The sequence below is a fragment of the Vicia villosa genome, unplaced genomic scaffold (assembly GCF_029867415.1).
Source record: "Vicia villosa cultivar HV-30 ecotype Madison, WI unplaced genomic scaffold, Vvil1.0 ctg.000573F_1_1, whole genome shotgun sequence".
Classification (NCBI taxonomy): domain Eukaryota; kingdom Viridiplantae; phylum Streptophyta; class Magnoliopsida; order Fabales; family Fabaceae; genus Vicia; species Vicia villosa.
In genome coordinates this window covers 615,100-642,412 of record NW_026705262.1, presented here as the reverse complement: position 1 = coordinate 642,412, position 27,313 = coordinate 615,100, and the positions used below count along the sequence as shown (strand labels likewise).

Below are 27,313 nucleotides of genomic sequence, written 5' to 3'. Positions count from 1 at the left end.
AAGATGAGAGATGAATCTAGCAATGTAGTTCAGCCTCCCTAGGAAACCACGAACCTCTTTTTCTGTTCTCGGCTCAAGCATCTCTTGTATAGCTTTTATTTTCGCAGGATCGACCTCAATACCTTTTCCACTAACAACAAAGCCCAACAGCTTTCCGGATCGCACTCCGAAAGTGCATTTGTTTGGATTCAACCTCAGTCTGAATTCCCGAAGTCTCTCAAACAACTTCTGCAAGTGAACCAAGTGCTCTTCTTCAGTATGAGATTTTGCAATCATGTCGTCAACATACACTTCAATCTCTTTGTGAATCATGTCGTGAAAAAGAGTCACCATGGCGCGCTGATACGTTGCCCCTGCGTTTTTCAACCCAAAAGGCATGACTTTGTAGCAGAAAGTTCCCCACGGTGTGATAAACGTTGTTTTCTCCATGTCTTCTGGTGCCATCTTGATCTGATTGTACCCAGAGAAACCATCCATGAAGGAAAACACTTTGAAAGGAGCAGTATTATCCACCAACACATCAATATGGGGAAGAGGAAAATCATCTTTCGGACTCGCCCTATTCAAATCTCTATAGTCAACACACATCCTGACCTTTCCGTCCTTCTTAGGTACAGGAACAATATTCGCAACCCATGGCGGGTAATTCACAACTTGCAAAAAGCCAGCATCAAACTGTTTCTCAACCACTTTCTTAATCTTCTCAGACATATCTGGGCGAGTCCTTCGAAGCTTCTGCTTGACAGGAGGACTATCTTCCTTGAGAGGCAGACGGTGTACCACAATATCTGTATCGAGACCAGGCATATCCTCATAAGACCAAGCAAAGATATCCGCATATTCTTTCAACATAGCAATAAGCCTCTGCTTCACATTATTCTCAAGTGCAGCCCCTATCTTGACTTCTCGGACTTGCTCTTTAGTGCCAACATTTACCATCTCAATTACCTCCTGATGCGGTTGAATCGCTTTCTTTTCTTCCTGTTTCAACAATCTGGCCAACTCGTCGGGGAGATCACAATCTTCATAAGCTTCCTCCTCGGCTTGGTAGATCGGATTGTCAAAATCATAATAAGCAATAGCGGAACTGTTACCAATGGAATCCGTGGTAGTGGAACATCTGCATGATTGATGTTTTTATTTTAGTTTTATTTTTATTAAGCTATGTGCAAGTGTGTGCAAAAAACATTGCCATTTAAAGGAAAAAGTTAAAAAGAAAGACAAAGAGCAAAACATTTGAATGCAAAAACGTCCTTTTATTTCATGATTAACTTTGAAAATGCGAACTACATGGCCCTACAAATGATTCACTACGCCTTGGGCAGAGCGTAGGAATTATTGCATGATAAGAAAAGTAAAAACAAGAAATTTACTCCTGAGCTTGTGTGACTTGAATGACATCTTCAATTGTCCAGTTGCGAGGCATCTCCCCAGGAATACTTGGACGAATCCAGCTATCAAAATCACAGTCACTATCCACCTCTTCACCATTGACAATGGCATTAACCTGACCATCTTGAATGACGCCACCACTCACAAACTTGACCGGGCTAAGGATATTAGGCTTTGGCGATGCAACATGCTTTCCAGGACTGAAACCAAGACCATTCTTGTCAAATTTGGGACGCACATCAATTACTTGTCCCCAGCCTTCCACTTTTCCAGTCTTGACAACAACCTGTGCGTCTTTCAGAGAAGACATAATCGTTTCTGGCTTCGTTATCTCGTAAGGAGGAGTCCTCACAGCATTTACAGCTTCAAACGCTTGGAACGGCGTCTCATGTATTTCACCTTCGATCTCCACATACCGGAAAGAAGACAAGTGACTCACGATGTAATCCTCCTCACCATAAACCGTAACTACTTTACCATCAACCGGATACTTCAACTTCTGATGAAGAGTGGATGTCACAGCGCCAGCCTTGTGAATCCAGGGTCGTCCCAATAGACAACAGTAAGCAGGTTGAATATCCATCACATAGAAGGTTGTAGTAAAGATCTGAGGACCCACTTGGATTGGTAGATCTACCTCTCCGAACACAGACCTCCTCGAACCGTCAAAGGCGCGCACAACCAATTCACTAGGCCTCAACTCAACACCCGCATAATCAATTCGCATGAGGGCCGATTTGGGAAGCACGTTCAAAGAAGAACCAGTATCAACCAAAACGCGGGACAAAGTCGTCCCCTTACACTCCATCGAAATATGCAACGCCTTGTTATGGTTTCTCCCTTCTGGAGGAAGATCACGATCAGTAAATCCCAAACCATTTCCAGCGGAAATATTACTGGCCACCGCCTCTAACTGATTCACAGATATTTCCTGTGGCACGTAGGCACCATTCAAAATTCTCAAGAGAGCATCCCTATGACCTTCTGAACACATCAACAGTTGCAAGATGGAAATTTTCGACTGGGTCTGACCCAACTACTCAACAACCTTGTAATCAGATTTCCTGATGATTCTCAATAATTCCTCCACATCCTTGGAAGACACAGCACTATCAGGTGCCCCACTCTGAATCGGAGAGTTCTGGACATCGGGCACTACTTGTTTTCCTTTGGCCTTAGCCAAAGCATCTTCATTGTTTTGAACAAGCTGAGGAGAGAACACCCTACCACTGCGAGTGATCCTACCAGTACCTGTGAAATTATCAGTGTTTGCAACTGAGGCCTCAACAAACTTCTCTTTAGATGGCTCGCCTTCTTCCTTCGTACCATAGTAATATACGTCTGAACCATAATGCCAAGGGATGGCCTTCTCACTCTCATATGGAATAGGCCCTGGCACAGTAATCATCAACGCCGCTGGTTGTTCCTCATACGGGATACTGACAGGTATCTGAATAGGCACTTGGATACATATTGGAACAACTGGATCATAAGGAATTGAGATCACAGACACTTCATCATCCTCACTCTTCGCACCTCTCAACCTTCGATAGAACTGAAGAGGACCCTCATCAATCAGCTTTTGTACCATACCTTTCAAATCAGCACAACCTTCAGGTTGACTTTTGCAATTCTCACAATCAACACCACAGCCCGGGAAGATACCGCTATTAATCAGATGTTGCTTCACAGATACAAGAGGAAAAGTCAAACAGCTCACATCAGATACAACACTTATCTCTTCACTCTCAATGGCATTCACACCCGAACCTCCGTGGGCAGGCATCGGATTATTGACAATATTGGGTGTAGGAGTGAATTGAATAATCTTTTGATCCAACAAGTCCTGGACCTTATTCTTCAACGCAATACACCTCTCGGTATCATGCCCAGCAGCACCTGAATGAAAAGCACACCGTGCATTCGCATTGTAATTCGGAGATTGTGTGTCCGGAGCATTCGGAGCATCTCTCAAAGTAATCTTCTCAATCTTAAGCAAATGTTGCAGCACCTGAGCATAGGTCATAGGAATCGGATCAATCTTTCTGTGAGGCCTAGTCCTGGGAGGATAGCGATCATTACTGGAACGCTGTCCCTGCTGATGTTGTTGTTGTGGTACTGGGATCATGACAGCATTAACCTGTGAATTGCTTCTCCCTGAACCCCTTCTTCCATATATGGCATCCGCATTTCCTTCTTTCCTTCTGGCATAACCTTCAGCTTGCTTCTTACCAACAGCAGAATTAGAAGAAGCTCCCAACTGAATTTTCCCCATCTTCAGACCCATCTCAACTCGTTCACCATATCTCACCATTTCAGAAAAGTTTGCTGAAGCACTGCAAGCCAAATAATAGTGTCCAGACAAAGTACTGGTGAACATGTCAATCATCTCACGTTCAGTCATAGGTGGCTGAACTCTTGCGGCTAACTCACGCCATTTCTGAGCGTACTCTTTGAAAGATTCTTTAGACCCCTGAACCAAACTCTGCAACTGGGTCCTGTTGGGTGCCATATCAACATTGTACTGATAGTGCTTAATGAAAGCCTCCACAAGATCTCTCCAAGAATGGATATGAGTGCGCTCGAGTTGAACATACCACTCCAAAGAAGCCCCAGCAAGACTATCCTGGAAGAAGTGCATCAGAAAACCCTCATCCTCAGAGTATACCGACATCTTACGATAATATGCCTTGACATGAGTCATAGGGCAAGTCGCCCCATTGTATTTGTCAAAAGATGGCACTTTGAATTTCGGGGGAATCCTCACACCAGGAACCAGCCCCAAGTCATTGATATCCATGCCTAACACCCCTTTGCCTTCAACAGCCCTGAGACGTTCTTCAATCAGACGATACCTCTCGGCTTCCTCGTGTGCACCATCAGCACTATGCCTCGATATCTGATCAAAGTTTTCAACATTGAAATCCAAATTATCACGGTTCTGATTATCTCTCCTTCCCAACAGACGAGATGGAGGTGGAGGTGGAAACCCGTGATGCTGATTGAAAGGATTATAGTGCCCTCCCACGTGATCAAACTCATTCGGATCATGGTGATCGTCAATCCTGCCAGACACATCGTCGAACAGCCCTCGATGTCCTCCATTCTCATTCCTTCTGGAGTTCTCGACGAGAACTCGCAAGTCATCCTGCCCCTTGGTCACATTAGTCAATGCTTCCATAAACTGCGCCATCTGCGCATTCATCTGCTCTGTCAATTGAGCTCTCATCTCAGCCATCTGTTCCTGAATCTGTTCCATCTGCCTTCTCTGATTGCTCCTAGTCGGATACGGGTGATTAGCCGTCTTAGAACTCCTTCTGATAATAAAACAGCGAGACATAAGATATAAGACCTGCAAAACCTGCAAATATGACATGTATGATATATGAATGATATGCATGAGATATTTGTCAATTTTCAGGTATCCAAGAGTTCATCCCACTTTCAGATAGGACATAGCAACCCTGACACCGAATATATTTGAATAACAATCCACACACAAGAATAAATCGGCAAACTGAGCATATTTCATTCAAACATAATTGAGAATTTGAGTTCATACAACAAAACACATAACCGTGTCACAATGTGCTCATAAGGCATACAAAAGAAATCCAGAACATCAAAATGCGACCCCATCCAACAATCCTGGACATGGGCGACAAATATCAAGCATAAACATCAAATCATCCATCATAGATCAAACAAATCCACTCCACAGCGACACTAGGATCGCCTGGTAACAGAATGAGCTCCTCCATCTCCTCTCCGCTGGGATCGGAGGGTTGCAAGCTCTTCTTCAAGTCGAGCTGACTTGGCTTTCTCTTCCATCAACTGTTGTTCTGAATCCTGCATCCTTCTCTTGCTATTGCTTTCGGACCTTCGCAACTTCGCACATTCCTGCTGTTTTCGGTACAAGCTTTCTTCCATCAAGTCATGAGATCGCCTTTGGGCACGTGTCATGCTTGAACCTTCACCTTGCGCATGCTTGAGCTTACGAGCCAATTCCGCCTTTTCGCGATCTTGAAAATACCTCTCCAAGCCAACCTCATTGTCCTTTGCTCTTAGTTTGATGTTGTCTGCTTCAATTTGAATATAGAGTTCAGCCGCAACGGTATCAGATAAAACCACGGGAGGTTGCTCATACAATGGACATGACCTCGCAAATGGCAACAACAGATTTGCCACTCTTGCTTCTACCCACTTTCGGTAAGGACCCATAGCAATAGGAACTTTCTTGCTCAAAGTATTCTGATCTCTTTTGTGAACTTTGGTCCAAGCATACGCTATCTTCTCTAGCTCCATAGGATCTTTACCATCAGCAAAGTACACTGATTCAAACGCTTCTACATCATTCTGAGCCCTTTCCATTGCATATCCCAATTGACGATAGGCAAGTGTGGGATTGTAACTAATGCAACCTCTGGTTCCCATGAGAGGAACGTTGGGATATTGACCGCAACTAGTGATGATGTTCCAAATCTTCCCTACACAATAGTTCCACCTGATGTCATAAGATGTGAGGTTAACAATCCTATCTGACCACTTAAGAGAACTCTTCTTGAGCACAAAAGGTCCTCTCACCGGCAAATGCAACATGAACCACTGATACAACAACGGAAGACAAGAACCAACAACATATCCTCCCTTCTTCTCGAATGGATCGAAAAATAAGCGTCTGCAAGCAACGTTGGCACGGGGTTTTTGTTCATAAAGACACAAATCGCCGCCAAACTCACAAAGTTTTCTCTTGAAGGGAATAAAACAATACCATAAATCATGATAGCAAGCAAACGACTAAAATCAACCCACTGCTCCTTCTTCGCCGCATCCTCAGCCCTACTGATCAAAAAGCAAAGATAGAAACCAGAAACACCGCCCGATGACTTCCAATTTCTTTCCACCTCCTTTATACCCATGTGAAGAGCTTCAGCTATTTTTTCAAATCTCACAACCTCGGGAACTCGAATGAAAGGTACATCATCAGTGATTCGGATGTTGAGTATGTAAGAAAACTCCTCGAGTGTTGGCACCAGTTGATAGTCCTGAAACGTAAAACACCTCAACTGTGGATCATAGAACTGAAACAGGGTGATCAAAGCCATTGGATCGAAAGATGTCTTGAGGATGGAGAGCAAATTTCCATAATCATGATTGAAGTCACGAAGAACCTCCCCTTCCAACCGAGAACTCAAACCAATCAACCCCGAAACATCAATATCCGGAATCTTATAAGCTCTGGTGTGCCTTGTACGCTCTTTGACAGTATCAGTGGGAATGTCCATCTTCAACTTGGGTGAACTCCTGAATATCCCTGAAAATATGACATGCAAATGCTTATTATTATACATTTTTTTTTTGCGTTTCTTTTGGAAATAAATATGCTATGATGCAAAGTGGTGGGACTTGTTGCTGCCCACCAGGCATTCTGGACTGCCGGTAACACACATAATACAGAGCCAAAGGTTCGGCCCCCAAATGGTATACTACATGGAACACGGAATATCAGTCCACAGAACCAAAGCCCGTAGTCAACAACACACTGGAACAGAACGCAGACTACCACTCGAACAAGAACCATAGTATCCCACGAACAGGAACCAACAGTACACTCGAACAAGAACAGCGGTAACCCACGAACAAGAACAGCGGTAACCCTTGAACAAGAACAGCGGTAACCCACGAACAAGAACAGCGGTAACCCTCGAACAAGAACAGCGGTAACCCACGAACAAGATCCGAAGTCACCATCAATGTACCTGTTATATAATCATTGATTCCCGCCCCACTCACGGGTAAATCTAGGCCAAGGTAGGTCGAAAAGCCAACAGAGGATCGAATGTAGGCGTTATCATACGATATTGCCTCATTCCACCAAGCTCTGCCCGTGGATACGTGATCAGATCAATCAGGCATACGCCTTCTGTCCGTCACGGCCACTCTATTCCTAGTTCCTATGGTATCACTCATAGCCTGGGTATTGGGCCTTTTACCTCTTGAAACACCCACCCACAGAAACAGAGATCCAGACAGTCCAGAATATGATGCAGAAAAGTAAAAGCGCACATAGAATGCAATGCAAACAGGTAAATATGCAAAGCAGTAAAAACACCCAATGATAAACACACAAGCGCTAGGATCGACTCGCTGAGTCCGGACCAGCAACAGGTCAAGACGTCCCCAGCAGAGTCGCCAGCTGTCGCTACCGCGAAAATTAACAGAGTCGCCACTAACATATTTATCCTGAAAAAGGAAGGGAATGCCAGCAAACCACAAAACAAAACAACGGTCTCACGACCAGAGAAAGAGGGTAAGGGAGTCGGTTACGCGAGGGGAAGGTGCTAGCACCCCTCGCGCCCATCGTACTCGATGGTATCCACGCCTGTGTCTAAAACTATGGGTGTGTAACAAATCTATGCTAATCTGGACTAAAATGAATGCATAATGTAGGGAAAAGAAAGAGTTATGCTCGCACGGGCCCTACCCCGCTGCCTACGTATCTGTTTTGCAGAATCAGAGCTACCGTAGCTCGGCTAACTAATTTTTGTTTGTTTTGTGTTTTTTAGGTGAACAAGTTACATTCGCACTCCGCTGCTCGACCTTTGGAGACTTATGCTTGGGAATGGAGCGGAAATAACAAGCTCTTAAGAAAAGAAAATCAAAGAGTGTGGTTTGTGTTTTAAAAGATGCATGAGGAAAACCTAAGCTAAGGGGGAAAGCTTGCTACCTAATGTTATCATACAAAGGGTACAAGTCTAAGCTAAGCTATCAACCTACGAGGGAAAAGGGGAGGCACACAAGAATATCACACAAACGAGCTCCGCTCGTAAAGCAAACAAAACCAACGGTACTGACCGAATGGTAGAAAAGCGGTCCCGCCATAGCCAAGGGGAGCAGCTCAACCCAAGTCAACCAAGCATTAGACCTCGTGAAAATGATCGGGCCATAGACAAGAGGGCGGGCCCCTCTCAGCAACCAAGCCGTCACGGATCATAAAGGAAAACGGTGCGTGCGTACACCGAGCATCAACGTCGAGCGACGCGAGCTATAGGAAAGGCGGGGGTCCGGCTGCATGAACCCTTTTCCTGACATACTCGATAACAAGATCTTTTGCACGTTCGGAAGCAAGCAACGCGAGGCGTGCGCATACTGAACAGACTCGATGAGACTAGGCGGGGGTTGATTACGAACCCTTGACCGCATGCCTTCCATGAGGACTTAACGGAGTGCCATATAGGACTTATTACACCGTGACTCCCTGCCGCAAAGCACAAATATAAACACACCAACAAAAACAGAGCCTCTTTCGAGGACTTGGCCAGATGCATGTCTAAGTCCTACTTCTCATGTTATTGGATGATGCGGGAAAGCGATAAAGTGCGAGAAAAGTAAAATGAAACGGGATCAATACCAAACGGATGATGATCCGTAAACTAGAGCGAAGCAAAGCGAAGAAACTAGAATCCCGCGAGCGAGCTAGCAAAGCAAAAGCAAATAGTCAGCACACCGATTAGCCATAAAGCGCACAAATGTCGACTCGCATGTCGAGCATAATCACGATACACCTGCAAGAGTAACAAGCAAACCAAACAAGCAGATATAAAGCGATAAGATCGTGTCTCCAAGCCGAGAACACGATACGAGTCAATGAGATATAATCGTATTCCGCAAGTGAAGCGGAACACTCAAGCAATGAGTATCAATCGGTGACCGTCCAAACGCCTTGCACACTAGCACACAAGTTAGAGATAACAAACATCGCAATCGGAATTGCGTTCTTATTATAAAGCGAAAGGAAACGATCAAATAATATGAATATGAAATGAATAACAAAACCTCAAAGAGAAATCAAACATAAATGGGATACAAATTAATGAGAAACAAGCATTTAACTAGATAGTACACTTCTCAAGCTTTCCAACGGTATAAGGAACATGTAAAACAAAGCTATGAGTGAAAAGTTACGCAAGAAAGAAGTTAGAAAAAGAAAAGGACCAAAAACAAGTAAGGGAACCGGTTCCCCTATATGGGAACCCGGGTTCCAGCACAAAACACACACAGGAACCGGTTCCCCCAAACTGGGAACCGGGTTCCAGGGCATTCTGCCCAACTCACGAACCAACAAAACACAGCAGGAACCGGTTCCCCCAAACTGGGAACCGGGTTCCAGAGCACTCTGCCCAAAAACCAAAGCGACACAACACAGCAGGAACCGGTTCCCCCAAACTGGGAACCGGGTTCCAGGGCATTCTGCCCAAAACCAAAGCGCTTTAGATTGAGCAGGAACCGGTTCCTCCATTTTGGGAACCGAGTTCCACTGTAGGAAAACCAAATTTTATCATTTTTAAAGACTTGGAAACCATTCCCACTCAATCTAAACCAACACCAATTCGCAAGCATCACGCACAACATCAAAGCGCAACCGAAACATAGTGAAACAATCATGGGAACAAGGCACGGTATCAAGGCAAAGATCGATAGCACAAGAGAATATGTGAACCAAATATCAATGTGAGGCATGCTATTAGTAATAAGCGAGCAATTATCAAGCACCAAAGCGACAAAACCAAACATATATTGATTTCAATGATTAAGCACAAATGAAACATATTGGCAAGAAGTAGACATAAGTCTCTACGTCAATTAGGCCAAACAAACACAAACCAAACAAAGCGCGACGCGTAGAGCCGAACCACAACTCAAACATCATCACCAACAATCACGTAGACGCGACATAAGCGACAAGCATTAACACATACAATGGTAATCAAACTATGACAATACCTCAAGTAATGATTTAAGCACCTACCGAAACAAATAGCAAGCAAAAGATTTCAACACATGCATTGGCACAAACACCTTGAGTGTGAAACAAGATACAAGTATTAACAACAACAATCACATCAATATGTCACCAACGGCAAGAATTAACACATGTGAAGATGATCAATTATAGCAAATATACTCAAGTCATAACCTAAGCATCAAACTAGGCCATTATCAAGCAAAAATTCTACACAAGCATTTAAACGAACACTTGGAGTGTGTCGCAAGACACATGCATGAATGTTAACAATATTGCACACATAATCACCAATGAGCCATGGATTCGAACACAAATAGCGCAATTCTAGCCACAATTCATATGAACACAATTAACAATACACAAATTCATCGATCAATCATCATCACACATCCATTGAGACAAGAGCAAGAAGTAAATCTAAATTTGAATTCATGTAATGATCATCAATCAAGCACTTAATTCATGATTAGAAAGCTTACCGAATGAAGATCTAAACCGACGCGCGAACACGAACACGACACGTATGCGAACACGACGCGAAGCGAAAAGCGAATCCCAAGGAGAGTGAGAGAGGGGCGTGCAAGCTAGGGAGAGAGGAGGAGAAGAACTTCGAACTCGGAACTTTGATTTTCAATCCATGTTGTTCTTGATCTTGAAGAAAATTGATGAATATTGATGAAAGCTTTATGTAATTTGTGGTTTTGATCTATGAGAATTGAGAGAGAATTGAGAGAATGTGTTTGTGAAAGATTGGTGAATTGAAATTATGAGAGTTCCCCCCTTTGATTTGTGAAGAGCAAAATGTTTATATATTGTCAACGCGAAATGTCCAAATTGCCCTCGGTGCGTCTCATTTTGGCTCGCTTTTAAGGAAACTCGGTTCGGCTCTGAATCCCGGAACGAAACCGATGCCATTATGAAGATGACCAAATTTGTGATCCGTCGCCGCGAGAATCACCTTAATCCGATAAGCGATGAAGAAAATACGCCTGTTTGAATGACGAGAAACGTCGATCCATCTGGTGCGACTGTGCGAAATTTTGTGAGTACCGCTCAAAGAACTCGATAAAACCCTATCTTCGGCTCAGAATCTGAACAGGCATGTGTGACGAAGAATCGAAGCTAACGAAATTTCTGAGAGAATGCCGCCGGAATGGACTTCATACGATAAAAATCGAAGAAGTTATGAATTTTCGAACTCAGCGCGACATACCCGAAAACACACTTTTCACCGAAACAACGCGACGATCCTTAAAATTCTGGGAATTTTCTATGCATATTTGGCCTTCGGTCCGAACATATGAAATCTTGGTGATGATGCCACGGAGCTTCAGTTAAATTTTCAAGTGAATCCGGCGAGCGGATTAGGAGATATGAATTTTCCGAGGCGCAAAACCCTACATTCAGCACTATTTCTCACTGCAAAACCTCAAGTAATTTGCCAATTTGAAGACCTTCCTTAAAGAATTGGCTCCCGAGCCGAACACAAAAGTTGTAGATCTTGTCGAAACAATGGGGACAACGCGGGAACTTAACTCGTATCACCTTTCAAATAGTATTTATGAATTTTCCCGTACTTTCACCGTTTAAACCACTCTTTCACACTTTACCCTCCTAAACCCATGAAAACTCTTTATTATTTTTCTTCCATTTTTGGATGACGAAATAAACGTCATCATTAACTTATAGCTCCAATAAAGAGGGCAAATTTTGGGGTGCAACACAAGCCAAGTCTAAAAATGCTTCATTTGAGAGATATGGATCAAAACATTATAGGTCCTTTTCAAAAGTCAACCAAAGGTCATCTTTTTCAAAAAGCACACAAGGAGCATGGTAAATTATTTTGACATGGGACCAAAAACATTGGTTAGAGGACTCTTTAAGGTTTCTAAAAAGTCCAAGAACTCCTCCATACCTCAAAAATTGAGAGAGATATACCTTGTCAAAGTTGACTAATTTTGGAAGGAAAAATGTGAAGTAAAAGTCTTCAAATTGAACTTTCTTGCAAAGGGACCCAATCTTTTTTGGCCCAATCTTGTTCCACAAGTTATCCAAGACATCGATTCCAATTACCACGATTTTTTAAGATTTATTGGATTTATATGAATTTTTATTCATTTAAATCATGGTTTAATCAAATATTTGAATGAAAAAAATAGAAAATATTGGATTTGCTTTTGGTTCCAATCAGAATCAATCACTATAAGGCCCTATATTTTATACAAATTTCGTGGGATTGGAGATTGGAATAAAAAGATTGTAATTTGACCAAATGGGAAAGATTGAAAAATCATATTCTAATCATAATTCAAACCTTGAATTCCAAGAGATTTCATGAAGTTTTGTTGACCTAAACTTTTCTAATATATATTCACAAACCTTCCAAATGATAGAGGACGAATTTTGGCTGCAAGAGAACCCCACATGGTTTCATAAAAGTCGTGGAAAAAGTGACATAGCAAACCGAGTTCTAGGCCAAATCAAGCCATTCCAAGCATCACACGACACTCTTCGATCTCCCCTGAAGCATTCTAGGTCGTCACAAAGTGCTAACACGTCCAGAATTTGGTCCTACAATTCATGGTTTGTTCCAAATATTTCAGAATCCAATTCGTCCATAAAGGCATCATAAATCGTATTTGAATTCATGTTTATGTTTAGAATTATGTTTGCAATCTTTCTGTATCGTTTAATTTGCGTTTAAGTGCAGGGATTGTATTATGCCATATCTAGGGTTTCACTTTCTTGAAGATGGGGATTCTATTTGGAAACAATTTCAGACCTAATTAAGGGGCTCAATAGATTCGGGTGATAACATATAGTCGATCTGGATTAATTTTTTATGGTTATTGATGAAGGTTTGCAGGATTTGAGAAGGGAGATCTATGGCCACGCATGTGAACCGTTGCCAAAAGGTCTCCTATGTTGTAGAAAATCCTCGAGGAAGATGATCTGCCTGGGCGCAATTTTTTTAAAATTTACTTAATAATTTTGTTTTATATATTATAATCAGTGTCCATGTCATTAACAGCAAACTAACAATGGCTGGAGTGGAGGGAGAGCGTGTCTAAAGGCTTTGGTCACCCACAAGGTCAGGGGTTCGACCCCTGCGTGTGACAAGCCATTTTTTTTGTTTTGTTTTCTCTACTGTTCATACAGATCCTGTGTGCGATAGGCGTATGTGTTATTGTGCACCCTCTAGATCCATCCATCAGAAATTCCCCATTACAAATCCAGCGTGTGCAAAGATGCAGGCTCACCATGGATCTCTCCAGGCTTACCACACTAAATCCAAGCAAAGTTTTCTTTTTTTTTTTTTAGTTTTTTATTCTAATTGCTTTTTCTTTATTTATTTTCTTTTCAACTTAAAACTTTTATCTGGTAAATCAACAACTTTATTTTTAGTAATATTTATTTTATGATTAAAAAATTAATTTAATTTAATTATTAATAATAATTTTTATTTTATTTAAATAATTAAATTAATTTATTGGTTTAATTGTGTAATTAATTATTAATTTTTATTCATTGATAAAAAAACAAATATTAGGGTTAGATATTTAATCGAAACCTAATTTTCATCGATTTAATTAATTAAGTTGAAAAACCAATAATTAATTAAATTAATTTTATTTATTCTATTAACCAGGGTTAACTTGTGCCTTAATCAGGGTTTACGAAGATCATGCCATACATTGAAAAAATATTTTCTTTGTGCATTTTTTTCAGGGTTATCAACAGGGTTTCTTCCGACTGAGCGCCACGCCTATTACGAAGCTAAGTCCCGATTTAATCCTTATTTAAATATTTGTTATTTTATTTAAAATTAGGGTTTGCCTTTAAATATAATGAACTCCGCCTACACTCACTTCCTTTTCTGTCTGTCTTTGCTTTGCCAATTTTTCAGGGTTAACCTCGAGGCTACCTCCGACTACGAACCATATTAGGTCAAATCAAAAGCTAAGTCTTATTTTATATTTACATTTAAGTATTTATTTTGCCCTCTTTTATCAAATTAGGTTTAGCCCTAATTGTCATTGAATTGGTAATGCATTCACCCCTTTTGTATTTGTTTTCCTTTTCCTAATTTTCAGGGTTAGCCATCCGTCAAAGCTCAATAGTCGGTAACCCTAAAACCTATCTGATTTACTTTTTTTTAATTATTATTTATGCCAAACCTATTGCATTGCTGGTCCACAGGTTTCTTTTTCCCCTTCCCCATAATATTTTTGTAACTGCTTCGAGGTTGTATTGTGTGGCCTTGAAGGCACTTAAAATTGTTATATTTTATTATTGTGTGGTTAGTAATCCTAGGGAGTGATAACCATGAATTGAACTTAGAATCATTAATCTTACAAGGTAATATAATTGAATATGATCACGTGATTGTTGCACCCACACACCTTTTATGGTACCCCTCTTGTTGCCTGTTGCCTGTTGCCTGTTGCCTGTTGTTTTTTGCAGAATAGCCTTGTCCCTCGAATACGAGGATACCTCAGCAATGTTGCCCTCAGTTTATTCTCAAGGTCATAAGTCCCTAATGATGCTGCCTTCGATTCGCCAAATATGACCTCGTCCCTCGAAGTTGCCTACGAAGTGCTGAGGTATCCTCTGGTTGCCTAAACGAAAAAGGCTATTCTGATCTTTCCCTTAGACTACCTGCCTTCTATATGGCTAGGGACAGTCTTATGGCGAACGATAATTCGACGACCCTTCAACCTCCAAATCAAAGGACTTCCTTGCCCTCCTATGGCAGGGATAGCCCTGAAAGGCTAAAAAGAACATTTTTCATCTAACCAGGTAATTGCTCCTAATTGCCTTGCTCTAAAATCTTTTTCTACTCTATTTTCTAAACATTCTCAAGGCTACGCTCATTTACGAGCTAAAGTCCTTGTTTTCTTCTTCTTCTACTTTTTTTTCAGAAGAGCAAAGCAATTAAGAGCCCATGGAAAACCATGGATGCGAAGGGTGCCTTACACCTTCCCTTTGCGTAATTACCCCCCGAACTCAGTTTTTATTTAAAAGGTCTTTCCTGTTCTTTTAGCCTTTCCAATTGGATAAAATAAAAGTCGGTGGCGACTCTTGCTATCCGCAACATTTCTTTAAAGTCAGTTCACCGTATTACAGGCATGCACCCAAATGAGTTTGAAGCTACTTCCCAATCAGTCAGGGGAATCACCTTAAGTCTATAATTACTAGGGGCATGTCACACATAGTACACATCTCATAAGGTCCTCACGAGGCGAATCTCTTCAAATTCCCTACTAGTTGGGGCAAAGCTATGCAAGGCCTGTTTGACACTTCGACCAATACTCATTGGTGTGTCCCAATCAACACGAGTCCAGGAATGGCAGTTACTATAGCCACTGGGGGAAATCTTCAAGGCATCCATGTCTTCCCACAGAGCCAATTTCACAGGATCATATCCCCACAGAGTAGTCCTCAAGAAGCTATCTTTGAATAATCTCCATAAAGGTTGGCACTCGCTGAGTCAGATGGAACATCGGAGATTCTATTCATCTCTCCTGTCCCCAGTCAGGGTACATCAAGATCAACCATTCAAATTGCTTTCATCCCCAAGCAGAAGTCAAAGATCCCCAGCTGAGTATCCTCAAGCATGGAGCTGGAGTTCCTACTAAAACGGAAGACTTGTACTATGTATTCTCCACAACAGTCAGGGATTTATTTTTCCCTCCAGACGATGCTACGATCTACTGTCAATGTTGACAACATGTTGCATACATACATCATTCATAATCAATCATTACATAAATACATACCACGGATTATGACATTGCATGCTGCTAACTTTGTTTTTCAGGTAAGTTCCTAAGCGGATGAATATCATCAAACAACTTATCAACTCTAACAAGCAATTTTTTTCTCCAAAAGCAATCCAGACGAAGATTCGCTCTGATAATCATTCCTAGCAAACTCCCATCACATTAGTCCCCTAGCAGAGAAATATCATATTAGTCCCCTGGCAATGATATCTACATCAGTCCCCTGGAAGTAATCGAAATCCTTCTCATCGTGTTAGTCCCCTGACGGTGATCAGTTGGTCCTTATCATATTAGTCCCCTGGCAATGAGATCTACATCAGTTCCTTGGCAGTAATCGAAATCCTTCTCATCATGTTAGTCCCCTGACGGTGATCAGTTGGTCCTTATCATATTAGTCCCCTGGCAATGATATCTACATCAGTCCCTTGGCAGTAACCTAAATCCTTCTCATCATGTTAGTCCCCTGGCGATGATCAGTTTGTCCTTATCATATCAGTCCCCTAGCAATGATATCTACATTAGTCCCCTGGTAGTAATCAAAATCTTTCCAAGATCTAATTCAGTTACTACGAACGGTGCTGACACGATCAACATTCAAAGATCTAATTCTATCATCACGAATGGTGTAGACACGATCATCCTTCCAAGATCTAATTCAGTTACTACGAACGGTGCTGACACGATCAACATTCAAAGATCTAACTTTATCATCACGAATGGTGTAGACACGATCATCCTTCCAAGATCTAATTCAGTTACTACGAATGGTACTGACACGATCAACATTCATAGATCTAATCCTATCATCAAGAACGGAGCTAACACAATCAAAGAAAGAGACAGACTTAATCATGACACTCAATTCAGAAAAGACCATGACGATGGAGTCACGACAATTGAGTCACGATAATTGAGTCACGACAATTGAGTCACGACAATGGAGTCACGACAATCGAGTCACGACAATGGAGTCAGGACAATTGAGTCACGACAATGGAGTCACGACAATCGAGTCACGATAATGGAGTCACGACAATTGAGTCACGACAATGGAGTCGCAACAATTGAGTCACAACAATGGAGTCCCGATAATGGAGTCACGACAATTGAGTCATGACAATGGAGTCCCGACAATGGAGTCACGACAATTGAGTCACGACAATGGAGTCACGACAATGGAGTCACGATAATGGAGTCACAACAATGAAGTCATGACAATGGAGTCACGACAATTGAGTCACCACAATGGAGTCACATATCTAATCCCGGTATTCAGTTCAAAAACGATCATGACAATGGAGTCACGACGATGGTGTCACGATAATTGAGTCACGACAACGGATTTACAACAATGGAGTCATGACAATAGAGTCACTACAATCAATTCACTTATATGATCCAGAAGCTTAGGGCAATCGAGCCAACAACTTAATTCTGACACCACAGATACGGTCTAATGTACGACTCAGTCTGACACACATCAATACATCAACTGATGGAATCTGTAAGCCCATCTCCGATAAACTTTCTGTCAACGTCCATATGGCATCTTTAAGCCCATCTCCGACAATACTTTTCCTGGATGGCATCTTTAAGCCCACCTCCAAAAAAGTCCATGCATCAGCAAGGGCAAATTTCTTGGTATTCTAGTGTTCAATCCTCTTCCACCTTCAGATTCCGACAGACACACAAGCCAATCTACATCTTCAGGTTTAAGAAAATTGAACAGGGGAAGCTGTCATACCCCAAAATTTGCCCATCATATTTTGGCTCACATGACTTTCAACTGCTCAAGAATATACAAGATTTTGGCACACTTACTTGTCTCCTAAGCAACAAGCCACAACTAGGGTTTTGCTTATCTCCTTCTGATACTTCAAGTGGACTTCATGGCCTCTCATATGCCTCATAGTATCCTCATGCCAAGTTTCAAGCTCTGATTCATAAGATTGCTCAATCAACAGTTCAAATGGTCAATAGTTGACCAGTTTGACCTAAAAGTCAACTATGGTCAAATCACAGTCAAAACTCTTGATTTTTGGTCAACATCAACATTTTGAAGTTTCATTCGTCATTTGGTCAAGGGTTGATCATGATTCATCAAGGAAAGCTCAGAAATCACCAAAAGTTTCAAGTTCCTAAATTAGGGTTTCTAGGAGAAAGTCAACTGAACTTTGAACAGCCATAACTTTCACATGGTTTGTCAGAAATTTCCCAAACAAAGCTCCTTTTGAAGGAAATTAAATTCTCTACAACTTTGTCTCTCTAAAGCCAAGGTAAAAAATGCTTAATTTAGGAGATATGAGCTAAAACATTATAGGTCTTTTTTGAAAGTCAACTAAAAGCAGTTTTTTGTCAAAGCCTATACCATCAAGATAAAATCTCCAAAAGAAAAAAAGGTTCAAAGTGGCTTGTATAAGACACCTTGGGCTTTCCAAAAGGTCCTAGAACACCTCCATATCTTAAAAATTGAGGGAGATATGCTTTGTCAAAGTTGGTGAATTTTGGGTGAGATATGTGAAGTAAATAAGGTTCAAATCGGATTTTTTTGCAAAGAGGACCAATATTTTGTGATCCAATCTTGTTCCTCAAGTCATCTAGAAGCTCCAAGTCCAAGTCCACGAATTTTTGACAATTATTTGATTTTTATTGAATTTTTATTCATTAAAAATATGATTTAAAATCAAATAATCAATGAAATATGAAAAGATTTGATTTGGTTAAGTTTTCTAATCAAATTCAATCACATAATGGACCATATATTTGATTAAATTTCGTGCTCATCAAGGTTGGAAGAATAAGATCAAGATTTGGCCAATTTTAGAAGAAATAAAACCAAATTTTTTCAATATTTTCACATCATCAATCAAATGATTTCTTTCCAATATAATTACCCTAACTCTTCACTATATATAGTGGACTCATTCAGCAAGAAAGGACACAAAAATTGGAGGAGAAAAAACTAGGGTTTCATAGTTACAAAAACAAGGCAAACAAGGATAGGATCGCAAACCTTGTCCAGCCATTGTATATCAATTATAGCAATTCCAATTCATTCATGGCGTGCTAAAGGGTAGGTATGGACCATTAGTTAAGTCTTTTAAGACCTGGAATGAGTAGGTGGTGTTCTTCAAGTTCGTTCATGTTTTTCTTGTTGCATATCGCGTTTTATCATGTTTTAACGTAAACTAACCTCACAGTTGAGTTCATAGTGATGTTAGGGCATATGAAGGAGGAAGCTTCATTCTCATAGATATGGGCATTGTTAGGCAAAACAGATGACGCCACTGAATTCGTAGGCCCCTATTTCATAATTTTGGGCGCTTTTTGTTGTTAGATAACGCATTCTATGTGAGCTTTAATTTTCCAGGAACTTGCTACGAAAGTTGGTAGCAGAATAGAAGCAAGCATCGAAGCAAAACCGTGGTTGATTTCTTGAGGAAGATGATGAACAGTTGGTTGAACGTTTGACCCTGCGTGGCGCGTCTTCATTCGCTAGTCGACCATTTCAGTTTCTCTTCCTACTTCTAATTCATCCACGCGCGACAACTGGGCCCCATGTAACACCCCATAAATTTCTTAATTTAATTTAATTAATTTTTTTGAATTAAATATTATAATTAATTGAGTTATTTGAGAAATATGGAATAATAAGTCTAATGGGCCAGTGTTGCGAGTAGCGATTGGGGGGGTGTGTCAGTTGCAAAGCCTTTTACTAAACTAAGGTTATATTTTTCATAAACAAGGAAAAGAGAGAAAGTTGTGAAAATTGGAAGCCAAGAGAGAATAAAAGAGCTGAACGTGAAATTGGGAGAAGAGCAAAGTGCGAAGAGCGAGAGCATCCAAGAATTCGACATCGAGGTAAGGGGGATTCTTCTCATTAACCTCTATTATGGGTATTATGAATGATTCGATTGAGTTTGTATGTTAGGATTGTGAATTGGATTATAGGTCGGAGTTTAGGGTTTTGGAGAACTTAGGTTCAATTCATGATGTGTGATGCAATTGATTTGTTGTGAATGATAATTGATGTTGGATATTGATGTTAAAATATGTTAGAAGTATGTGTAAATATGCATTTTCGTGCTGTTATGAGATTATGGACGTTTTGGTATGATTGGGTTTGCATTTGGGATGGATGAAATGCTACAGAAAAGTGATTTTTCTGCTATATCAGTAATGTAACCGGTTACATGAGGAGGGTAACCGATTACATGGTCTCAGGATAGGAAAGAACTGCATTTCGCGATGATGTAACCGGTTACATCATTCAGGTAAACGGTTACCACTGGGCGAAATTGAAAAATAAAAGTTACTGTCAGTGATGTAACCGGTTACATCATTCAGGTAACCGGTTACCACTGAAGCTTTTTGAAAAAAATGTTTATTTTAAATATCCGTAACTTTTAAACCGTTAATCCTTTTTGTACGTCATTTTGAGAAACCGTTAGATGAATTAATTCTCTATTTTATGAAATATATTAGGGAGTTATAACTTAAAATCATTTTGTTTGGTTTTGAGATTTGGTATTTGGTGGTAAATTGAGTAACGGTACGAATATACTATGCGGTATTTTAGCTAGTATGATTGCTGAGGTGATAATATATTGCTGTGATGAATGTATTATGTTGTGGTGAATACCAAACAGTTGTGATATTAGTATGCTTTGTGTGTTGTGGATGATTATGAATCGTTGGTAGACGTTGATGATGAGCATGTCGTGGTTGATGCATACATTTAATAATCATTATGTGGCTGATCCTTGACGATGGTGGATCAGTGGTAGCTAATTCTCATTGTGTGGAATTAGTGAGTGGGTGTCGCCGTATCCTTGACGATGGTGGATCGGTGAGATGGGTTCGTCCCGTATTTGGTACCACACGCATTTAGTTGCATTGCATTAGGTTGTTGTGCATAATTGTAACATGAATGGAAGTTGTCCAATGTTATAATTCGTATGTGTTTGGTATGGCTGGTTGTATTTGATGAATGTTGCTATACTATCTGAATATAATTGATTTGGGTGAATAATGTATGAATGAGGTTGTATTGTTTATATTCCTATAACATTTGTTAATGCGAATGAAACTCACCCTTACTGTTGTTATTTTTCAGATTGAGGAGTAGCTTTTGTACTTGGTGAGGATTAGCTCGTCAAGTAGTTCGTTAGAGTCAGTTGGGTTTGTGTCATGCTCTGGTCGTGTAACACTGGGAACATTATTTTAGAGTTGACTGATAGACTCTTGTTTTGTTTACGGTTTTATGGTTGAATCACGAGTCTCCGACTCCGGATGTTTAATTATTCAGATGTTAAGAATATTCCGTTGTGTTAACATGTTATCTGGATAGTTTTGGTTTCTCGTTCCTTTTATGGCATGACATGAATATTTTTTTATTTTATTGGAGTTGTAATACCCTTTTTCATGTTTTACTCTGATTATTGTTAATTTTCCGCGTGGTTTTAGAAGGGTGTTGCAATAGTGGTATCAGAGCATAGTCGGTTGTTTGAGTCAGAGTCTTAGCGTCAGTTAACCCCTCGTATACGATTAGTGTAAGGTTGTCACTATCGATACTTCTTGTTCTAATGAATATTGTTTTATATTTAGCAGAACAATGGCTGGAAGAGGAGGAAGAAACGACGACCCGATTGCTGAGGCTCTGGGCATGATTGCTGGTGTGCTGGGAGGGAATGCCAATGGAGCTGGTATTGGTGCTGACAGGCAGCTGAACAGTTTTCAGAGGAACAATCCTCCGTTGTTCAAAGGCACGCACGATCCCGAAGGCGCTCAGAGGTGGCTGAAGGAAATTGAAAGTATTTTCCAAGTGATCGATTGTGCTGAAAATTTGAAGGTGATGTATGGTACTCACATGATGTCTGAAGAAGCTGACGATTGATGGATGGCTAGTAGGGATGAACTTGAAGCTGCCGGTGTAGCAATTACTTGGGCTGTGTTCAAGAGAGAATTCCTGAGGAGGTACTTTCCTGAAGATGTTCGGGGCAGGAAAGAGGTTAAGTTTTTGGAGCTGACACAAGATAACATGACGGTACTGGAATATGCTTCAAAGTTTGTTGAGCTGGCTAAGTACTATGTCTACTATAACAATGATGAAGCGAGCGAATTTTTGAACTGTGTTAAGTTCGAGAATGGTCTCTGTGATGAAACTAAGCAGGGTAACAGGTATCAAAGGATTCCTCGATTTACTGATTTGGTGGATTGTAGTAGAATCTATGAAGAGGATAACCTCAAGCTGAAGTCATCTCACTCTCGCGAGTTAGTTGACAAGAAAGGGAAGAAGCCTATGGACCGTGGTAAGCCATATGGTAGAGGTAATCAAAAAGCTGGTGGTTGGAGGAAGCCTAGTGGGGGAGACTCTGGTGCTCCTGTTAAGTGCTTTAAGTGTGGGGAACCTGGACATCGCATTCACGAATGCAATAGTGAAGAGAAAAAGTGCTACAGGTGTGGTAAGGCGGGCCACATTGCTGTTGAGTGCAAAGGAAAGACTGTTACTTGTTTCAACTGCGGTGAAGAAGGTCATATTAGTCCACAGTATCCTAAGCCAAAGAAGAATCAAGCTGTGGGTAAAGTTTTTGCTTTATCAGGTTCAGAGACTACTCTAGAGGATCGATTGATTAAAGGTACGTGTTTTATCCATGGCACTCCTTTAATTGCAATTATAGATACTAGAGCAACTCACTCATTTATTTGGTTGGATTGTGCTAAACGACTGAACTTGGAAATATCTAATATTAATGGAAGTATGATCATTGACACTCTTGCGTCGGGTTCAGTGACTACTTCGTAAGGAAAAGAAACTTAATGCGAAACTGTCAAAGTGTGAGTTCTGGATAAGTTAAGTAAGCTTTCTTGGGCATGTAATTTCAAAAGATGGTATTGTCGTTGACCCAACGAAAGTAGAAGCAGTGTCTCAATGGGAAGCTCCGAAGTCAGTTTCCGAAATCCGTAGTTTCCTTGGTCTTGCGGGTTACTATAGGAAGTTCATTGAAGGATTTTCAAAGTTAGCGTTACCGTTAACTAAGTTGACTAGGAAGGTTCAAGCGTTCATCTGGGATTCGAAATGTGAAGAAGGATTCCAAGAGTTGAAGAGGAGGCTGACTAGTGCGCCGATCTTGATTTTTCTGAATCCGGCGGAATCTTTTGTTGTTTATTGTGATGCTTCATTAATGGGATTAGGAGGTGTACTGATGCAGAATCAACAGGTAGTCGCTTATGCATCAAGACAACTCAAAGTGCATGAGAGAAATTACCCGACTCACGACTTAGAGTTGGCAGCAGTGGTATTTGTGTTGAAATTGTGGAGGCATTACCTGTATGGTTCGAGGTTTGAAGTATTTAGTCATCACAAGAGCCTGAAGTATCTCTTTGATCAAAAAGAGCTGAATATGAGGCAAAGAAGATGGTTAGAGTTCCTCAAGGATTATGATTTTGGGTTGAATTACCATCCGGGCAAAGCAAACATGGTTGTCGATGCTTTGAGTAGGAAGTCCTTGCATATGTCTATGCTAATGGTGAGAGAATTGGATTTAATTGAACAATTCAGAGATTTGAGTTTGGTATGCGAAGACACTCCTATCAATGTTAAGTTGGGTATGCTGAAGCTGACTAGTGGTATTTTGGAAGAGATTCGGGAGGGTTAGAAAACTGATGTAGAGTTGGTTGATAAGTTGACTCTAATTAACCAAGGCAAGGGAGGTGAATTCAGAATCGACGACAACGGTATTATGAGGTTTGGTAATCGTGTTTGTGTTCCTGATGTTTCCGAATTGAGGAAGAGTATTCTTGAAGAAAGACGTCGTAGTGGATTGAGTATTCATCCTGGTGCTACCAAGATGTATCATGACTTAAAGAAGCTGTTTTGGTGGCCTGGAATAAAAAGGGAAATAGCTGAATTTGTCTATGCTTGTTTGACTTGCCAGAAGTCGAAGATTGAGCATCAGAAGCCGTATGGAGCTATGCAACCGTTATTTATTCCAGAATGGAAGTGGGATAGTATATCTATGGATTTTGTTTCTGGTTTTCCAAGGACGGTGAAGAACTATGAAGCCATTTGGGTTATTGTAGATAGGTTGATAAAGTCTGCTCACTTTATACCAATGAGAATGGATTATCAGATGGAGAAACTGGCTCAATTGTATATTGAGAAGATAGTGAGTTTACATGGTATTCCTTCGAGTATCGTGTCAGATAGAGATACAAGGTTTACATCCAAATTTTGGGAAGGCTTGCAGAACGCTTTGGGTACTAAGCTGAGATTGAGTTCTGCTTATCATCCGTAGACGGATGGACAGACGGAAAGAACTATTCAATCACTAGAATATTTGTTGACTGGGTGTCGTCGTATCCTTGACGATGGTGGATCGGTGAGATGGGTTCGTCCCGTATTTGGTACCACATGCATTTAGTTGCATTGCATTAGGTTGTTGTACATAATTGTAACATGAATGGAAGTTGTCCAATGTTATAATTCGTATGTGTTTGGTATGGATGGTTGTATTTGATGAATGTTGCTATACTATCTGAATATAATTGATTTGGGTGAATAATGTATGAATGAGGTTTTATTGTTTATATTCCTATAACATTTGTTAATGCGAATGAAACTCACCTTTACTGTTGTTATTTTTCAGATTGAGGAGTAGCTTTTGTACTTGGTGAGGATTAGCTCGTTAAGTAGTTCGTTACAGTCAGTTGTGTCTGTGTCATGCTCTGGTCGTGTAACACTGGGAACGTTATTTTAAAGTTGACTGATGGACTCTTGTTTTGTTTATGGTTTTATGGTTGAATCATGAGTCTCCGACTTCGGATGTTTAATTATTCAGATGTTAAGAATATTCCGCTGTGTTAACATGTTATCTGGATAATTTTGGTTTATCGTTCCTTTTATGGCATGACATGAATATTTGTTTATTTTATTGGAGTTGTAATACCCTTTTCATGTTTTACTCTGATTATTGTTAATTTTCCGCGGGGTTTTAGAAGGGTGTTACAATAGTGGTATCAGAGCATAGTCGGTCGTTTGAGTCAGAGTCTTAGCGTCAGTTAATCCCTCGTATACGATTAGTGTAAGGTTGACACTATCGATACTTCTTGTTCTAATGAATATTGTTTTATATTTAGCAGAACAATGGCCGGAAGAGGAGGAAGAAACGACGACGCGATTGCTGAGGCTCTGGGCATGATTGCTGGTGTGTTGGGAGGGAATGCCAATGGAGCTGGTATTGGTGCTGACAGGCAGCTGAACAGTTTTCAGAGGACCAATCTTCCGTTGTTCAAAGGCACGCACGATCCCGTAGGCGCTCAGAGGTGGCTGGAGGAAATTGAAAGGATTTTCCGAGTGATCGATTGTGCTGAAAATCTAAAGGTGAGGTATGGTACTCACATGCTGTCTGAAGAAGCTGACGATTGGTGGATGGCTAGTAGGGATGAACTTAGGTTTGTTTAATTAGGAAAATAATTAGGGTTACCTTTAGGGTTCGATTTTAAAAAACTTTTTTTTTGCCTTTTTATTTTCCTACGAGTTTCTTCTTATTTTGATAATTGCCTCAGCCTTTTAATAATTTTAGGTTTTTTTTTTATATTTTCACGCTCAATTCTTCCTCTATTATGTAACTGCTCCAAAGCCATGTAATAGTTGTAGGTTTACAATTTCTGCATTTTTTATTTCTGTTTCCCGGGTTTTTTGGCTATGTATCCCCATCCCGAAGCCTTGTAATAGCGTAAGACTTTACTTTTCGCATTTATATTTCTGCCTTTCTTTTATTGCGTGGTTAGTAATATAGGGAGTGACAAGAATGCCAATTGAACATAAATCACTAATTACAAGATAAAATAATTGAATTGGATCACGTGATTGATGCACCCACACACCTTTAATGGTAATTCCTCTTATTGCTGCCTTTCGATTAAAAATAGTCAAGTCCCTCGGATACGAGGATGCCTTAGCAAATGTTGCCCTCAGTTCATTATCATCATCAAAGATCATAAGTCCCTTCGAGTTACCTACGATAAGATGATGATCGTCCCTTTCGAATGCTAAGGTATTGGTTGCCTAAATGACTATTATATCCTCCCCTGAGACTTCCTGCCCTCTTCTGGTATGGATAGCCTTATGGCGAACGATACTTCTCGATGACTCTTTTCAAATCCAATGAAAAGACTACCTACCCTTCTTATGGTATGGATAGCCCTTTCAAACGAAAGACTCAAAGAACAAGGAAGGCACTCTTAGGGTAGTTGCTCCTAATTGCTTGCTCATATTCAAATCAAACTTTCAAATTACTTTCATACACCTCTTTTCAAAACAATTTCCAAAAGGCTACGCTTATTTACAAGCTAAAGTCCTTATTCAAAATATTTTCTAATCACACACTACACTCTTTCTAACATTTCAAACAAACAAAAAGTGAGCTAAACAATTAAGAGCCCATGGATAACTGTGGATACAAAGGGTGCTTACACCTTCCCTTTGTATAACCTACCCCCCGAACTCAAAATCTTTTAAAGGTCTTTCCTGTTCTTTTTGCCTTTCCTAATTGGATAAAATAAAATTCGGTGACAACTCTTGCTGTCCGCAACATTTTAAAAGTCAGTTCTCCCACCGTATTACATCAATATATATTCCTTTTGAATCTCTAGCACTTTAGTCCATAAACGGAAAGTACCTTTCTTATACCCCCACCCACTCACCAACTTCCAAATACTATCCATTGTCCAATTAGTAACTACAAGCCCAGTTACAGTAGTCTCAACCCCTCCTCTGTAAATAATTTCATCTGGATTAACCCTAATAAATTCTCCCCCATGGTGAAACGTAACAGTAAAAGGTTCGAAGTCCTGTGCATATATATCTAAATAAGTAAGCATAACAGCAGCACCGTATTACAGTTAGTAACTATGATGAAGTTTCAAAATCAACATACCTTGGACATTGCAGGTGCCATTGTCGTCTTCGTGATCTTCTGAGTTGTCTTCTTCGCAGACGAATCGCTCTCTTCCCAAACCCTATTTTTGATTTTGCAATGGGGGGTATAAAAGAAGAGATGATTTTGTTAAAAACTTATGTCATCACCCAGAAAATAAAACAAAATGCCATGTGGCTAATTATAAAAGCCACCTGTACATGGTTTTAAGAAAATTCAAAAGATTCCATGACATCTGGCAAATGGGGGGAAAACTGATGGAATCAACATAAGATAGGGTGGGGAAAAAACTTTACGAGGGGCTAAAACCTGATTTCGCTAACTTTGCAGGGGTTTTATATATTTAACCCTTTATAATTTTACCTTATATTTAATGGATAATATACATGAAA

General features: G+C 40.5%; 1 protein-coding gene across 1 annotated transcript; it reads right to left on the bottom strand.

Annotated features, from left to right (window-relative positions):
• Nucleotides 1-5,118: 5,118 nt before the first annotated feature.
• Nucleotides 5,119-26,942, bottom strand: LOC131629503 (uncharacterized). The gene is made up of 4 exons (XM_058900286.1): nt 26,922-26,942; nt 26,664-26,835; nt 6,132-6,706; nt 5,119-5,997 (listed from the first exon to the last, which is right to left on the bottom strand). Exons 1-4 carry the CDS (start codon nt 26,940-26,942, stop codon nt 5,119-5,121), a joined length of 1,647 nt encoding a protein of 548 aa, XP_058756269.1.
• Between the last annotated feature and the right edge of the window lie 371 nt (nt 26,943-27,313).

Bases quoted from the DNA above. Each gene is read 5' to 3' on its own strand.
- LOC131629503 (XM_058900286.1), bottom strand. From the start codon at position 26,942: ATGGCACCTGCAATGTCCAAG. The intron at 6,707-26,663 runs GTACTTTCCGTT...TCATATTTTCAG, and splicing joins TGGGTGGGGGTATAAGAAAG to GGATATTCAGGAGTTCACCC. The intron at 5,998-6,131 runs GTGAGTTTGGCG...TTGTTGTATCAG, and splicing joins TCCCTTCAAGAGAAAACTTT to TGGTTCATGTTGCATTTGCC.